Genomic DNA, 17,401 nt, shown 5'->3' on the forward strand with positions numbered 1-17,401 from the left:
AGATGGGACCAACGCATGCTCAGCAGCCTGCCCTGCCATCCTCCTCCTCCTCCTCCTCCCCCATCTCTCTCCAGCTGCTGCTGCTGCCTGTCACCCATCGCCTCTCTCCGGGCCCCTCCGCTCACCATCAGGGACACCTTGTGGGGTGCAGGGGGGAGGGGGGACAGAGGGGAGGTTTTTTTTTTTTTTGGGGGGGGTGGTGGGGGTTGGTGTGCCCCCCATAGCAGAGATGTGGAATGTCCCCCCCAGGAGCAGGCAGCCCCCATTGGACGGATGACTGTGGACGGATGATGCTCCATTCGTAGCGTGATGTCTTCTCCGATCTCCGGCGATTCCTCCACCTAGTGACATTGTTGCTGGCGGCGGCGGCGGCGGGGGGATCGGAGGCTGGCCGCTGATCGGTGTGATTTATGTCTCAGCTCCCAGCCGCCTGACGTTCAGTCTTTGCTCATCCACCAACATGTCTGCTCCTGTCGGGCCCAGGGGCGGCCCTCTGCCTCCCGCACAGCCGCTCTTACCGGAGATGCCGGACCTCAGCCACCTGACCGAGGACGAGAGGAGGACCATCCTGGCCGTCATGGACCGGCAGAAGAAGGAAGAGGAGAAGGAGCAGTCCGTACTCAAGTAAGCATGGCTTCCCTTCTCCCCCAACCCTGACCACGGATGGTCATCTCCAACCCAACACCTGGGATGATCAGACCTGGAAGGAGAGATCAGACCTGGAAGGATAGATCAGACCTGGAAGGAGAGATCAGACCTGGAAGGATACCCCCCTTCCTTCCTTCATCCCCTCCTCCTCCTCCTCCTTCCCCTACTCCATCCACTGATCAATACAAAAGGCCTGATAGTCACCAGCTGCTCTGATGGCCTTTATTTGGAGCTGTGTCTAGATGTCTTCTTCATGTTGGTCCTCATTTCTTGGTGGACGGGGGCCCTGGGAGCGCTGTGATTGTTTATGGATTTGTTGATCTGTCTGGATACATGTGTTTCCTCTCTTCTGTTATTTTGTATCCTTGCCTAGGCTGGGGGGGGGATACATCATGGCTGCGTACAGGTTCAATGGTTGCCTGATCAATAAGGAGACTAAGAGAGCGGCATGGCGGGGTAGTTAAAGCTGAACTCCAGGGAAAGGGAAAAATGCTCCCTGGCTGGTGGGGGGTTCCCCGTGCAGAAAGGGTTAAATGACTAATTAGGTTTTGGGGGGCAGAAATAAGGGTTTTATTTACCCAATACTCCAGGTTGTAAGACCGGCCATGGCTGAGCACAGGTTCAGTGGTTGCCTGATCAGCAAAGGAGCCTAGGAAAGTGGCACTGCAGGTGAACTCCAGGAAAGGGAAGAATACTCCCTGGCCAATGGGGGTTCCCCATGCCAAAAGGGTTAAATGCCTGTTTATGCCATGGGGGCAGAAAAAGCAGTTTTGCTTATCCAAACCTCCAGGTTGTAAGACTGGCCATGGCTGTGTACAGGTTCAATGTTTGCCTGGTAAGTAAGGAGGCTGGAAGAGCAACACAGCAGGTACTTAAAGCTAAACTCCAGGAAAGGGAAGAATGCTCCCTGGCCAATGGGGGTTTCCCGTGCTGAAAGGGTTAAATGCCTGTTTATGCCGTGAGGCAGAAAAAGCAGTTTTGCTTATCCAAACCTCCAGGTTGTAAGACTGGCCATGGCTGCGAACAGGTTCAATGTTTGCCTGGTAAGTATGGAGGCTAGAAGAGCAACACAGCAGGTACTTAAAGCTAAACGCCAGGAAAGGGGAAAATGCTCCCTGGCCAATGGGGGTTCCCCATGCCGAAAGGGTTAAGTGACTAAAGAGTTTACTTACCCGGTCCTCCAGGTTCAATGGTTGCCTGCGTACAGGTTCAATGGTTGCCTGATCAAAAAGGGAACCTAGGAGAGCAGCATGGCGGGTTCTTAAATATCCACTCCACAGACAATAAAAATGCCCCCCTGGCAAGTGGGGTTCCCATGCGAAAAGGGTTTAATGCCTATTTAGGCCTTTGGGGGGGCAGAAAAAGCAGTTTTACTTACCCGATCCTCCAGGTTTTAGGGACCAGTCATGGCTGTGTACAGGTTCAATGGTTGCTTGATCAATAGGGAACCTAGGAGAGCGGAATGGCGGGTCCTTAAAGCCAAACTCCTGGGAAAGGAAAAATGCTCCCTGGCCAGTGGGGGTGCCCCATGCAGAAAGGGTTCAATGGCCATTCCCGATCCTCCAGGTTGTAAGACCTGTCCTGGCATCCTCTTCTCTCCTATGCTCCGGGGGCTGCAGTTCCTTTGAAGTCATCAGGTCCAATGCAAAGCCCAGAGCACTGAATTGGATTTGTGGATGTGTCTATATGTGTTCCTTCTCCATAGACTGGAAGGAGGATGAGATACATCATGGCTACATAAAGGTTCAATGGTTGCCTAATCAGTAAGAAGCCTGGGAACGTGGCATGCTGGGTACTAAAAGTTGAACTTTGGGGAAAGGAAAAAATGCTTTCTGGCAAGTAGGGGCTGCTCTGTATGGAAAGGGTTAATTAAATGCCTGTTTAGGTCTAGGAGGCCACCTAAAGCAGTTTTACATACCTGATCCTCCAGGTTGTAAGACTGGACCTTGCGGCCTTTTCTCTCCTATGCTTCGGTGGTGACAGGTCCTTTGAAGCCATCAGGTCCATCAGGTCTGATGCAGAGCCCTGCACTGGATTTGTTGATCTGTCTGTATTTTTTGGATACGTATATTTCCTCTCTCCTGGTATTTTGTATCCTAACCTGGGCTGGATGGGGAGGGGGTGGGGTGAGATACAGCATGGCTGTGAACACGCTTAATGGTTGCCTGATCAATGAGTAACCCAGAAAAGCAGTATGGCAGTTCCTTAAAGCTGAACCCCAAGGAAAGGAAAAATTCTCCTTGATAAGTTGGGGTACCCCATGTGGAAAGGGTTAAATGTTTATTTAGAGCTTGAGGGTCAGAAAAAGCAGTTTTACTTATTCGATCCTCTAGGTTGTAAGGCCTGTCCTGGCAGTCCCTTCTCTCCTATGCTGTGGCGGTGGCAGGTCCTTTGAAGTCATCAGGTCCAAGGCAGAGTCCAGAGATGTAAATGTGTCTGTGTTTGTGGGGTGCCTTATGCAGACAGGGTTAAATGCCAATATAGGTCCAGGGGGCCACAAAAAGCAGTTGTACTTACCTGATCCTGTAGGTTGTAACGCCTGTCCTGGCAGCCTCATCTCTCCTATGCTCCAGTGGGGGCAGGTCCTTTAAAATCATCAAATCAAGTTCGGAACCCAGAGCCCTGCATTGTTTTGGTTCTTCTGTCTTTGTGCATACTTTTCCTCTTTTCTGTTCTTTTGTATCATTACATAGGCAGGAAGGGGGATGGGTTACTTCAAGGCTGCGTACAGGTTCAATAAGGAGCCTAGGAAAGCAGCACAGTGGGTGCTTAAAGTAGTTGTAAACCTCAGACATGAAATATGAACAGAGCATATCCCCCTATAGTGTGTTCATGTCTCAATCCAAAGCACTAGGTGTCATTTCTGTCTGCTGCCTCATTCCTCTGCTATCACCATGAGTCACTTCTGAGGAGTTTTCCTGACACTAAGAGAAAAATGGTGACGGGGAGGGCACAGTTTGTGATTGGCAGCCTCAACTCTGTCCATGTGAGCTGTGTGAAGGGGTGTGTTCCTTCCCTCCAATCAGCTCTCAGAGCTCTCCTCACTGATGTAACTTCAGCTTCCTGCCCCTTGCTTTTCATAGCTGAGAGATCCTGTGTAAATTCTGCACTTTGAATGGATGTAGAGAAGAGAAGACTGCAGATAAACAGGTACAACTTATGAAGTTATGTAGGAGGATTTGTTTCATTTCTGTATATCACCTGAGTCCAGTCACTGCACTGGGTATATGTAAGGGTTTACAACCACTTTTAACTCTGGGGAAAGGAAACCTTTTTCCTGGCAAGTGGGGCAGAAAGGGATAACAGTCTGTTTGGGTTTAGGGGGCTACAAATAGCAGTTTGACTTCCCCGATCTTCCAGGGTGTACGATCGGCCCCCGGCACCCTCTTCTCTCCTATGCTCCGCAAGTCGCAGGCCCTTTGACATCATCAAATGCGATTGGATTGGTTGATTTGTAGATACAGGTGTTTCCTCTCCTCTATTATTTTGTATCCTTGCATAGGCTGGAAGAGGGATGGAATGCATCATGGCTGCTCAATGGTCACCTGATATATAAGAAGCCTTGGAGAGGGGTACGGACCGGTCCTCGCAGCCTCTTTTCTGCATTTGCAGGTCCTTTGATATCATCAGGTGCAATGCAGAGCCCATAGCCTTGCATGGATTTCTTGATGTGTCTGTAGGTGTTCCTTCTCCATGGACTGGAAGGGGGATGGGAAACATCATGGCTGCATGCAGGTTCAATGGTTGCCTGATCAATAAGGAGTCTTTGCGGGTCCTTAAAGTTGAACTCCGGGGAAAGGAAAAATGCTCTGTAACACAAAACTTTGGTTTAAAAAACAAAATCTATTCAAGAAGGTATTTTTACATTAAGGGCTAGTTCACACCAGATGCAGTCCAGTGCGTTTTTTTTCTGCATAAAAAAATGCATGCACTGTATTTTTCATGTATTCCAATGGCCGTAGTTCACACCAGTGCAGTCAGTTCCAGTACAGAAAAAAAAAATAGAACATGTTGCATTTTTCTGCATAGAACTGTACTGGAACATAGCAGAACGCTGACGAAATGCAACAGAGTGTGGTGTGAACTGTAAGCAAAGACACATCCACAAATCCCCAAATTCTTGTTTTGTTTTGCTGGATGTTAGAGGGTGACTACATTTATTCTCTGTGGTCACACTGTAAGCAGGAACGTAACCACCCTCTCTTGCTCACTCCTGAATTGGACTATGGGATATGTAGAGTGCATAGAGCAATGCAAATGATCACAACTAGCGTGTACTCCTCGGTCCAAACAAAGGAAATTGAGGGGGAAAATGAGAGGTTCAGGAGCTCATAGAGGATGATTATAGGACCATTAAGTAGTAGAGGGGGAACAATTATTTCTGAGAACAAGGATATCATTTAGTGTCCCTTTAAATGCCTGGTTAGGTCAAGGGGGCTGCAAAAAGCAGTTTTATTATCCAGTTCTCCTGTTTCACAGGCTACCTCCAGGCTGGAAGACCAGTCCTCACAGCCTCTTCTCTCCTGTGCTCCGGCATTGACATCATCTAGTCCAATGCAGAGCCCACAGCCCTGCATTGGATGTATTGATCTGTCTGTGTGTTTGTGGATTCACGTGTTTCCTCTTTTCTATTATTTGGTATTATTGCATGGACTGGAAGGGGGATGGGACACATAATGGGTGCATACATGTTAAATGGTTGTCTGTTCAATAAGGAGCCTAGGAAAGCAGCACAGCAGATCCTTAAAGGATTTGGTCACCTTTAATGACTTTTCTGAAAAAAAATAATCCATATGCATTACAGCTATAAGCGTAAGATAAAATGCGATCTTCTGCTGTCTTATATAAAAAAACAATACCTACTTTCAGGCTGCTTTTACAATGGGCTTCCCCACTCCATCTTATCTACATGGCAGGATGTGTGACCAAAAATGTGCAGCCCCAAAACCTCCTGATGGCGCACTTGGCCATGAGAATGTAGCTTGCCTTACCACGCATGCGCAGTCTGCTCTCTGAGCTCAACCACTTCTGTGAGACGGTGCAGATTGCGCATGTGGGGTTAGGCAAGCTGCACTCTTGTGGTCAAGTGCTCGTTTGTGAGGTGTTGGGACCACGCACCCAACAGGCGGATTTCTTGCCATCTAGGCAGGCCCGAGAAGGGAAGCCCATAGTGGAAGCGTCCTCAAAAGCAAGGATTCTTCTTAACCACTTCCAGGCCGGACACTTTGCCCCCTTCCTGTCCAGGCCAATTTTCAGCTTTCAGTGCTATCACACTTTGAATGACAATTGCGTGGTCATGCAACACTGGACCCATATGAATTTCTTAGCATTTTTTTGAGACAGATAAAGCTTTATTTTGGTGGTATTTATTCACCACTGGGATTTTCATTTTTTTTGCTATGTAAATTAAAATGTCCAAAAATTTTGAAAAACTGTGTTTTTCTTATAAAATTTTGCAAATAGTATTTCATCATAAATCTTGGCCAAAATTTATTTCGCTATATTTTTAGTAAAAAAACAAAAAACAAATTAGTTTATAACCAAAATTATAATTTTTTTTAAATATTTTTTAAAAATGTTTTTTATATTATTTTTTATTTATTATTTTTTTTTTACATACTGTCACCCTAGCAGTACAGTATCACCATAGTGACACTATACTACTTGTGGGGGGTGATGAAGATTTTTTTTTTTTTACACTTTACCCATAAAGGATGTAAAAGCAATCATTTCTCCTTCTCTCTAGCTGCATTCTTGCAGCCATTGAGAACTACTGTGTGATCTGTGATTGGTCACAGCTTGTCACATGGTACAAGGATGTTTTGAATTGCCTTGTACCATGTGACCTCTGTGATCATTCACAGATTTCACACGTAGTAAGCAATGATATCAGAAGTGACATCTTGCTTACTACTCTGCATGTGATCACTGATTGGCCAATCAGTGATCACATGATTGGGACCTTGCACAGAGGTCCCGTCCGACGATCGGTGTTCCACTGTGTCCGGAGGACACAGCGGGCACCGTATCGCGGTGCTGCGCGCTCCCAGGGAGCGTGCACAAGCAGGGTGCGGGGAGGCCGTTTATAAATGGCAACCCCACCCTGCACTGCCACCGTCCGGCCGTTTATATACAATGGCCGGACGGGAGGTGGTTAAAAATGGCCCATAGCCCTGCATTGGATGTGCGGATGCCAAGCGACAGGCCAATGCTGGAGTGGAGGGGAGTAGAAGAGAATGCAGGGATGGGAAACTAGGAAAACTAGGAAATCGCTTAGTGAAAGCAGCACACGTTACACACATTAAGGGCTGGTTCACACTATAGAAACGCAGTCCAGATGCGTTCCGGATGCGTTTCTGCATGCACGTTTTTTTACGCATTTTTGCTGTGTTCTGGTTCGTTTTTTATGCATTCCAGTACATTTTTTATACATTCCAGTTCATTTTTTCCCTTCTGTTTTTCTTCAATTTAAATAGGGACATGTGCGTTTCAGTGCTTTTTTGGTGCGTTTTGGTGCATTTTGTTGATGCGTTCCAGTACAGTTCTGTGCAGAAAAAATACTTGTTCTACTTTTTTTTTGCAACTGGAACCGCAAGCACTGATGTGAACTATGACATCAACAACCATATAACCTACTTTCTGTGCGTTTTGGATGCAGAAAAAAAAGCAACTGAAACGCATGTAGTCTGAACTGGCCCTGAAACTTGTTAGGCACATATTTAACCCCTTGATCGCCCTAGATGTTAACCCCTTCCCAGCCAGTGTCATTAGTAGAGTGACAGTGTATAGTATTATCACTGATCGCTGTATTAATCACTGATGATGTCATTGGCAGTTAGTGGCAGATTGCCCGCTGCACCCCCACAGTCCCATTATAAGTCGCTGATCATCTCCATTACTAGTAGTATTAAAAAAAAAGTTCTAGTATACAGCGTGGAAAATAAGCTATGAACACGTCGCCATTTTTGTAGGTAAATATATTTCTAAAGGTGCTATTGGTTTGAAATTGTCACCACATGTCGGTAACAACCCATGCAATATATACATACAAAGAAACCAAAACAAATAAGTTCAGAAATTAAGTTATGTGTAATAAAATGGAATGACAGGGAAAAAGTATTGAACACATGAAGAAAGGGAGGTGCAAAAAAGCATAGAAAGCCAAGACACCAGCTGAAATCTATCAGAAATTAGAAAGCAATCCTGCCTCTTGTCAGTGCAAACAAATATCAGCTGGTTCAGTCTCAACTGATGGCCTATAAAAAGGTGTCTCATGACCAAGGTGTCACACAAGAAACATCTCATGATGGGTAAAAGCAAAGAGCTCTCTCAAGACCTTTGCAACCTTATTTGTTGCAAAACATACTGATGGCATTGGTTACAGAACGTTTTCTAAACTACTGAATGTTCCAGTAAGCAATGTTGGGGCCATAATCTGGAAGTGGAAAGAACATCATTTCACCATAAACCAGCCACAACCAGGTGCTCCTCACAAGATTTCTGACAGAGGATTAAAAAGAATTAACAGAAGAGTTCTCCAAGAGCCAAGGACCACTTGTGGAGAGCATCAGAAAGACCTGGAATTAGCAGGTACAATTGCTTCAAAGAAAACAAAAAGTAATGCAGTCAACCGTCATGGCCTGTATGCACCCTCACCACGCAAGACTCCATTGCTGAAGAAAAAGCATGTTGAAGCTCGTTTACGGTTTGCTGCACAACATTCAGACAAGCCTGTGAAATACTGGGAGAATATAGTCTGGTAAGATGAGACCAAAATTGAACTGTTTGGATGCCATAACATACATCATGTTTTGAGGTCAAATGGCACTGCACATCACCCCAAAGACACCATACCAACAGTGAAGCATGGAGGTGGGAACATCATGGCGTGGGGCTGTTTTTCAGTGTACAGTACTGGCAAACTGAATATCCATGAAAGAAGGATGAATGGAAAAATGTACCAATACATTTTTGATAAAAATCTGTTGCCATCTACCAGGATGATGTTGATGAAATGAGGGTGGACATTTCAGCAAGACGATGATCCCAAACACAAAGCCAAGCTAGTTCTCCATTGATTTCAAAGAAAGAAAATAAAGCTGCTAGAATGGCCCAGCCAATCACCTGAGTTGAATTCAATAGAAAATCTATGGAAAGAACTAAAGATCAGAGTTCATAGAAGAGGCCCACGGAACCTTCAAGATTTGAAGACTGTGTGGAAGACTGGGCCAAAATCACACCTGAGCAATGCATGCGACTAGTTTCTCCATACAGGAGGCATCTTGAAGCTGTCTTTACCAACAAAGGATTTTGTATGAAGTATTAAATACATTTCTGTTAGCGTGTTCAATACTTTTTCCCTGTGTCATTCCATATTATTACACTTAACTGAATTTCTGAACGTATTTGTTTTGGTTTCTTTGTATGTATGGATTGCATGGGTTGCTACCGACGTGGTAAAAAGGTCATGTCAATAGCTCCTTTAGAAATATATTTACCTAGAAAAATGGTGACGTTTGGAGGCGCTATACCTTTCACGCAAATCAAACAACATACACTTATTGGGATTTTTTTTTATTAAAGACGTAGCGGAATACATTTTGGCCATAATTTATAGATTTTTTTAATTGGATATGTTTTATAGCAGAAAGTAAAAAATAGTTTTTTTTTTCAAATATTTTGGTCTTAATTCATACTATATCACAAATCATAAAAAACCCAGTCGTGATCAAATACCACCAAAAAGAAAGCTCTATTTGTGTGGAAAAAATGGTATAAATTTTGTTTGGGTACAGCATTGCATGACTGCACAATTACCAGTTAAAGTAGCGCAGTGCTGCATAGCAAGCAATGGCCTGGCTATGAAGGGGGTAAAACCTTCCGGAGCTGAAGAGGTTAAAGTAGATGTAAACCTTGGAGAAATGACATTTGGCTTGGTACAGCTCTGTGTATTGTAAACAATTGCCTTTTTTTTTTAAAAATACTTTTTTCACATTTTTTAATCCTTCTTTGCATCTTGGTGCTGCAGACCTTCTGCAGTCATGCAGTCACTTCCCGTCTACAGACATACACTTCAGTGGCAGCTGCATGCATTCATTCAGGACCAGCTCCTTGATGGTGGCAATGCCTCTGGTATGAGCATCAGCAGGGCTAATTGTAGTCCTTACTGGAAGCTTATGTGACAGGGTGACTACACAGGAGCACAATTGGTAGACAGGGACAGATCATTGTCACCCTATACCAGGAAGTACTTAAGTATAGCAGTATTTCTTACAGGTATTTATATAGTGCCAACAATTTATGCCACATTTACATAGATATTAGTCCCTGCTCTCAAGGAGCTTACAATCTGAGGTCCCTATCTCACATGCTTACATACACACACTAGAGCCAATTAATCCACCAGTGTCTATGGAGGGTGGGAGGAATCTCACACAAGGAACATGCAAACTCCATGCAGATAGTGTCCTAGCTGGGATACAAAACAGGCACCCCAGTGCTGCAAGACAGGAGTGCTAACCATTGATCCACTGTGCTGCCATCACCAGGTAGTATTTTAAATAAAGCTGCAGATTAGAAATGACTCTTGAAATGGTATTACCATGGTAAAGATGATATGACATTGTAGTGATTGGGTTTAAATCTACTGGATTGTGTGTTGAGTGTTATGATTGTAAATAAAAGTTCTCTGGTCTAAGCTGGCACCCCCAGATCTGTGTGGTCCTCCACTTCCAGCTTTGGGGGCCTAGTATACAGAGCCTTTGCAGAGGGGGGATTATGACAGCTCCTGTTCCAGGCCCGGGCCCCATCAGATCTGTGTGGTCCTCCACTTCCAGCTTTGGGGGCCTAGTATACAGAGCCTTTGCAGAGGGGGGATTATGACAGCTCCTGTTCCAGGCCCGGGCCCCATCAGATCTGTGTGGTCCTCCACTTCCAGCTTTGGGGGCCTAGTATACAGAGCCTTTGCAGAGGGGGGATTATGACAGCTCCTGTTCCAGGCCCGGGCCCCATCAGATCTGTGTGGTCCTCCACTTCCAGCTTTGGGGGCCTAGTATACAGAGCCTTTGCAGAGGGGGGATTATGACAGCTCCTGTTCCAGGCCCGGGCCCCATCAGATCTGTGTGGTCCTCCACTTCCAGCTTTGGGGGCCTAGTATACAGAGCCTTTGCAGAGGGGGGATTATGACAGCTCCTGTTCCAGGCCCGGGCCCCATCAGATCTGTGTGGTCCTCCACTTCCAGCTTTGGGGGCCTAGTATACAGAGCCTTTGCAGAGGGGGGATTATGACAGCTCCTGTTCCAGGCCCGGGCCCCATCAGATCTGTGTGGTCCTCCACTTCCAGCTTTGGGGGCCTAGTATACAGAGCCTTTGCAGAGGAGAGATTATGACAGCTGTCATCTTGTTCTACCAGACACACCCAGATGCCTCTGCTGCCTTCCTGGCAGGGCTGCTGATAATGTAGTACAGTCGGCCCTCCTGTTCCAGGCACGGGCCCCATCAGATCTGTGTGGTCCTCCACTTCCAGCTTTGGGGGCCTAGTATGCAGAGCCTTTGCAGAGGAGGGATTATGACAGCTGTCATCTTGTTCCACAAGACACAGCCAGAGATGTTTGCTGCCTTCCTGGCAGGGCTGCTAATAAGGTAGTACAGTCGGCCCTCCTGTTCCAGGCCTGGGCCCCATCAGCTGAAAGGAGGGGTCTGGGCACCTGCCGAGCAGGAAGGCCAGCTGTGCTGCCTTGTGACTCTTGTAGGTCCCCCTGCAGTGCTCCCACCTTTCTCCTTCTGACTGAGCTACACGGGGATTGGTTCCAGTATCTGCACCTACTTTCATCTGCTATGTGGGCCCCCACCCCCGTGGGTCCCCCTCCCCCGCATCGCCGCTGGCTTCCCTCCTCTCCTCTCACGCCGGCAGCTGCTGAGGGCACACAGAGATTGTTTCAGGATGGTACTGATTGCTCCTGTGTCCATTCATCACTGAAGCATAGTAAGCTCTCTTTATTATGTTTCAGTTTGTGAATGAACAGGAAGCCTCTGAGCACTTTACTATTTATTCATCTGTGCAGAGGAGAGGGACTGATGAATCTGTATCTTTGGTTCTTTTCTCTGTCTCAAATGTGAGACATCAGGGGTCTGTTTAGCCTTGTTCACATGTGCTTTGCTGTCTGAAGAGCAATCATCATTTGGATCACTCTGCAGAGGCATATTGCCTCCTCACCGCCTGCTTTAACCCCGCACTACCGAACCGCTTTGCACGTGGTTGCAGGTCCCCTGCAATGCAGTGCTATTCTCTTGAATGGGCCTTGTTTGACAGGGGTATAATTTCTGCCATGGCTCCAAAGTATAGCATCGTGGCCTTGACATTTTAGGGAAAATATAATTTGATATTTTTTGGGGGAAAGGGAGCCGGGGCCTTGTCAGGTAGGCTGTGCGGGGCCCCATGATTTCTAAGACTGCTTTCACACTGATCCGTTTTTCGTCTGCTTTTGTGTTAAATAAAGTGGAGGAAAAACGTGTGACCATGTATTCCTATGGAACTTTTCACACTGATCTGTTGCGGATCCAGTTTGGTTTTTAAATCCTACTTGCTGCATTTTTGGTGCGGTAAAAAAATCGCACCAAAAAACGTACCTTCCCATTGAAATAAATGGAAAATGTAGCAAAAACGCATAAGAAAAATCATCCACATTGTGTTTTTGGTGTGGATTTGAGTCACATGCCCTGTAAAAATCGCAGCAAATATGCATTTTTGCCACGGATCAAGGGAAAAGTAAAAGTAGCCTAACAGCAGCCCTGCCTCCTGGTATGACCTGAATTCTCACATGGTGATGTGGAAGGATTGAACATCCTGGGAGGGTTGCTAGTGATGGCTACAGGAGCGATGGACTGGAGATGGTGTCAGTGCCAGTTCAGCACCATGGAGCTGTCCACCAGCACAACTGCTGCTTCTGCTCCCAGCCTCAGCCCTCAGCTGCTGGATAACACGTATGTGTCAAAGTCCATTGTGTGTGTGTGCAGAGTCAGCCAGAGAATGGATGGATGGAGAGCACCTGGAATAGGAATCGGGATGTGGAAATAGTGCATGGGACCTAAAACAAGGAGTTCATCAATGCAACAGATCCCTTTGATATTTTGGATCCTATAAAACACCATCACTGCCATGACCCAGTATTCTTGGTTGTGTATAAATTCATTCTCAGAGTTTTATACAAAAGAAGGAAGTCTCAGCACCCTGTCTTGGTGCTCCAACCTACTGTACATGTATTGTAGGCAGCAGTGTGGCTTAGTGGTTAGCATGGGTCATGGTTCAAATCCTGGTCAGCACCCTGTCTGCATGGAGTTTGCATGTTCTCCCTGTGCTGGCATGGGCTTCCTCCCACACTCACTGCTGGTAGGTTAATTGGCTCCTTTCCAAAATGACCCTAGTATGTGTATGCATCTGAGATTGGAACCTTAGATTGTAAGCTCCTTGAGGGACTGATGTGAATAAAAAGGGCTGTGTAAATGATTGGTTCTATATAAAAAGCTATAATAAATAAATTGGCACTCAAATGGCTTCCAGTGATGAACATGGAGGATGATATAGTAGCTTTATTACAACAACATGTTGGTGAGTCACAGAGCCACAGCCTAAGGACCGGTTCACACAATAGAGATGCAGTCCAGATGCGTTCCGGATGCGTTTCTGCATGTGCGTTTTTGATGCGTTCCAGTCAGGGGTGCACTGACAGCTCATGGGGCCCCCGGGTAATAGGGGATCATCGGCCCCTGTGTCCTTGCCCACTCTCAAAGCACACCCAAAAAAGCCTATAAAAAGGTACAAGGAACATTTCATAGGGCCCCCTACTGACCCTGGGCTCTTGGGCTGTGCCCGAGTGCCTGAACGGTCAGTCCTCCCCTGGTTCCAGTGCGTTTTTGATGCTTTCCAGTGCGTTTTTGATGCATTCCAGTTAATTTCCCCCCCCTCTCTTTCTCTTCAATTTAAATTGGGACAAGTGCATTCCAGTGCGTTTTTGTGCGTTTTACTGCATTCCAGTACAGTTCTTTGCAGAAAAAATACAGCATGTTCTACTTTTTTTCTGCAACCGGAATGCACTGGAGCTGCACGCACTGATGTGAACTATGACATTGACAACCATATAACCTACTTTCTATTTATTTTGGATGCAGAAAAAAAGAAACTGAAACGCATATAGTGTGAACTGGCCCTAAATGTTGGTGCAATAAAGCTACTCTATCATCCTCCTTGTTCATTTCTGGAAGCCTTATGAATGCTTACAATGCCTGTTGCTACACAGTATACACATATAAATATATAATGTAAAACATCAAACAGCGCAAATAAAATGCGATCAATATTCAATGAAAAATTATACCAAAAAAACTTACATAAAAAAGCAAGCAGTCCATTTTCATCCGACCACCCATTGAGGAGAGTGAGCAGCTCTGTGTCTTCTCTGCAGCAGCGGAGCAGACACAGAGGTGTTATCTGCTTGCTCAGCAGGGATCAGCGGAGAGATCACCCACTGAGCAAGTGGATCTGCTAAACGGGTCCGCCCCATGTGAAAGGACCCAAACGCTCCAGCCACGGGCTATGTCATTATATGAGTACACATACTGGATATACATACACCAAAAAATCTCTAAATAACAGTTTCAGTTACTAAAGTAGGAATGTGTTCAAATGCATTTACAACATAGCCTGCCAAAAACTAAAAAAAACCCTCTATAAATGTATATTTCCTGCATTTGTCCAAACATTCCTGCGCTCAAACCAAGGTGGTCCTCATGAAATCTTAGCCCATAATGCTTCATTTAATGTAGCCGTCCCCGGATTGGGTAATCTTCCACAAACTACAAAAACACACGCCCAGGAGAGCACACATGCCTAGTGCATTACCGCCACAAATTTATTAAAAACAGTTGTGTACTCACAAACATAAATAATAGCGAGCACATCAAACATCAAGCGCTCCAGCCATGGGCTATGTCATCTGGTCATATGCCGAACAGATGGAAACTAACGCGTTTCAGGGTACAAGCCCCCTTTCTCAGATCTCTCACCCATGGCTGGAGCGTTTGTTGTTTGCTATGCCCACTATTATTTATGTTTGTTGGTATACAACAAATACATTGAATACATTTGTGACGGTAATGCGCTAGGTGTTTGCGCCCTCCTATGTGTGTTTTTGTAGTTTGTGGAAGATTACCTGATCCGGGGAGGGCTGCATTGAATGAAGTATTATGAGGACCACCTTTGGTTTGAGTGTGGGAATGTTTGAACGAATGCAGTAAATATACATATACAGAGGTTTTTTTTGTTTCTTTTTAGGCTTCTGCATATGTTGTTAATGCATTTGAACACATTTCTACTTTAGTATCAGTAATTGAAACAGTTCTTTAGAGCTTTTTTTGTGTATGTATATCCAGTATATATATTTATATAATTAGGGAACAAAGAGAATCACTGAAGTAGATGAATAGATTGGAAATGTAATTGGTGGCAGTTGGGCTCCTGTGTAAATTATTGTTGGGTATGCAGCCAAACTAATTCCTTGACAATATGTTGTCACCACGGGTTGCAAAATATTTATCAGCAGTACTGGACAAATCTCAGAACTGGATAGATGTCCCATAAGGAAGCACCGATACCGAGTATTTTCATGAGTAATCATACTGATACCGAGTATTTTCATGGGTACTCATACTCGTGAAAATGCTTCCGATACTTTGTGGTGCGATTTGCATCAATACAAATTGCAACACAAAGATTAGTATGTGATTTGAACAGGAATGTGATTCCTGTCCAAATTGCATGCGATTTCCCCACTGCTCCTGTGTGAGCCTAAGCTTCTCATAGCCCAAGTTCACACAGGACTGGTGCAGGTCAACCTGTCTGCAGGGATCTCATGCTGAGCAGAGAGTGGATGTGTTTGGGATGCACAGTATACTATGGAAGCAGATGGTCCATATTCACAACCGTAGGAGAGGAGAGAAAGTGGTGGGGATTTGAAATCCCCGCCGCTTTCTCTCCTCTCCTTGCAGGGATTACAGTTTGGGTTAGAGGGCTTTTGATTGGTCAGCACTGTCACATGGATGGTGCTGACCAATCAGATGCCATCCAGCCCATACTGTCATTGCTGCAAGGAAAGGAGAGAAAGCAACGGGGATTTCAAATCCCCAGACTTGTGAAGCGGCTTTCTCGCCTCTCCTTGTAGGGATGAGAGTACAGGCTAGACGGCATCTGATTGGTCAGCACCGTCCATGTGACGCTGCTGACCGATCAAAAGCCATCTAACCAGAAATGTCATCCCTGCAAGGAGAGGAGAGAAAGCCGCTTTCTCTCCTCTCCTACCACTGAGAATATGCAGCATCTGCCACCATACATCGTATACATGTCCACTCTCCTACTCTTCACTGCAGGAAACATCCCTGCACCGCTCCTGTGTGAACTCGGGTTATGACAGCCTGGGTTCACACAGGAGCAGTGGGAGACTGCATGCTATCTGAACAGGAATTGCATTCCTATTCAAATCACATGCTATTCTTTGCAGTGCAATTTGCATCCACACATTTTGTATTGACTCAAATCGCACCGCAATGTATTGGGTATCGGCAAGTACATGATTAAAAGAATCAGCACTCGTACTTGCCGATAAAAAAAGAGCACCGGTGCATTCCTGATGTCCTAGATTAGTTTGGATAAGACTTGCCAAATGCATGATTCATAAAGGGTATCTTAGACCCGGTTTACAGCTGAGCATTTTATTGTGGGGTGGAATAACAAAAATCCTGCTTGCTGCATCTTAGATGTGCTTTCATGAAAATGCATGCTTTATATGCTTTATCAGTTCACACTGATGCAGTGCGGGGTTCTCAGTGATTGCTGTGCGTTTCCCGCACTGCATTACAGTTGCACTCCATCCTCTAACGAAACCCCAAAAATGGTTCCCAAAACGCAGTGCGATTGGCTGAATCGGATCGGATTCCAGTGAGGAAAAAAAAAAGGTGCACACATCTTTTTCGTGTGGGTGTGGTGCAATTCGAGCCATACAAAATGAATGGGCTCACATGGCACTGCAAATTGCATCAGTGTGAACCAGCATTAACCTCTTTGCGCCGGCCGCACGCAGATGTGCGGTCTCCTGGCATCTGGACCTTGGCGCTGAGCGGCCGCACATTTGCATGCAATTAAGAAAAACATATGTGTTGAGAGCGTGCTCCCTGCGTGCTCCCAGCACACATGTCCGGTACTCACGGAAAGGTCCCGATCTCCTCTTTCGATCGGGACCTTTCCCGATCATGTGACCGCCGTGACAGCAAATCACGGCGGTCACATGACCCTAAAACCCCGCCCTGCCTCCTGGCTTCTGAAACCCTTAAAGGGCCGGGAGGCGCCAGCGCCAAGGGGTTAATGGTAATGCATCTAAAACACGTGTAAAACACACCTAAAACCCGCAGCACATATGTGAGCCAGCCTTAAACTCAGAACCAAAAGTGTCATATATTGCAGCTTACTAGTCCCTGGTATGGTGGCTGTATTTGTTTTCTTTTGTCAAGCTTCTTTTGATTTATTTTCACCTGGTAATTCTGCAAAAAACACATTTCCTGTCCCTGAGTGGCTACGTCATTCCTCCACTTTGTCTATGGAAGGGAGCCATGGTTGTCATCCTAATCTGTTCTCCTGATATGGACTACATACATGTCCGTATCCATTCATTTCCAGGTAATTGGTAGTTAGCAGAAGATTGGTGGGA

General features: G+C 45.7%; 1 protein-coding gene across 40 annotated transcripts in view; it reads left to right on the plus strand.

Moving 5' to 3' along the window:
- The first annotated feature begins 203 nt into the window (after positions 1–203).
- RIMS2 (regulating synaptic membrane exocytosis 2) overlaps positions 204–17,401 on the plus strand; it is a 919,325-nt gene continuing 902,127 nt past the window's right edge. For 24 of the 40 annotated variants that reach the window (XM_089658338.1, XM_089658336.1, XM_089658309.1 and 21 more), the window contains exon 1: positions 206–624. In XM_089658338.1, coding sequence (XP_089514464.1) covers positions 461–624 — 164 coding nt within the window. In that variant the 5' untranslated portion in view covers positions 206–460. Of the gene's footprint in view, positions 625–17,401 lie in introns of all 40 variants that reach the window. The other 16 variants (XM_089658320.1, XM_089658326.1, XM_089658325.1 and 13 more) reach the window with 3 other exon arrangements.

Source organism: Staurois parvus, unplaced genomic scaffold (genome assembly GCF_062004578.1).
Source record: "Staurois parvus isolate SC_StPar_1 unplaced genomic scaffold, SC_StPar_1.0 ptg001062l, whole genome shotgun sequence".
Lineage (NCBI taxonomy): Eukaryota > Metazoa > Chordata > Amphibia > Anura > Ranidae > Staurois > Staurois parvus.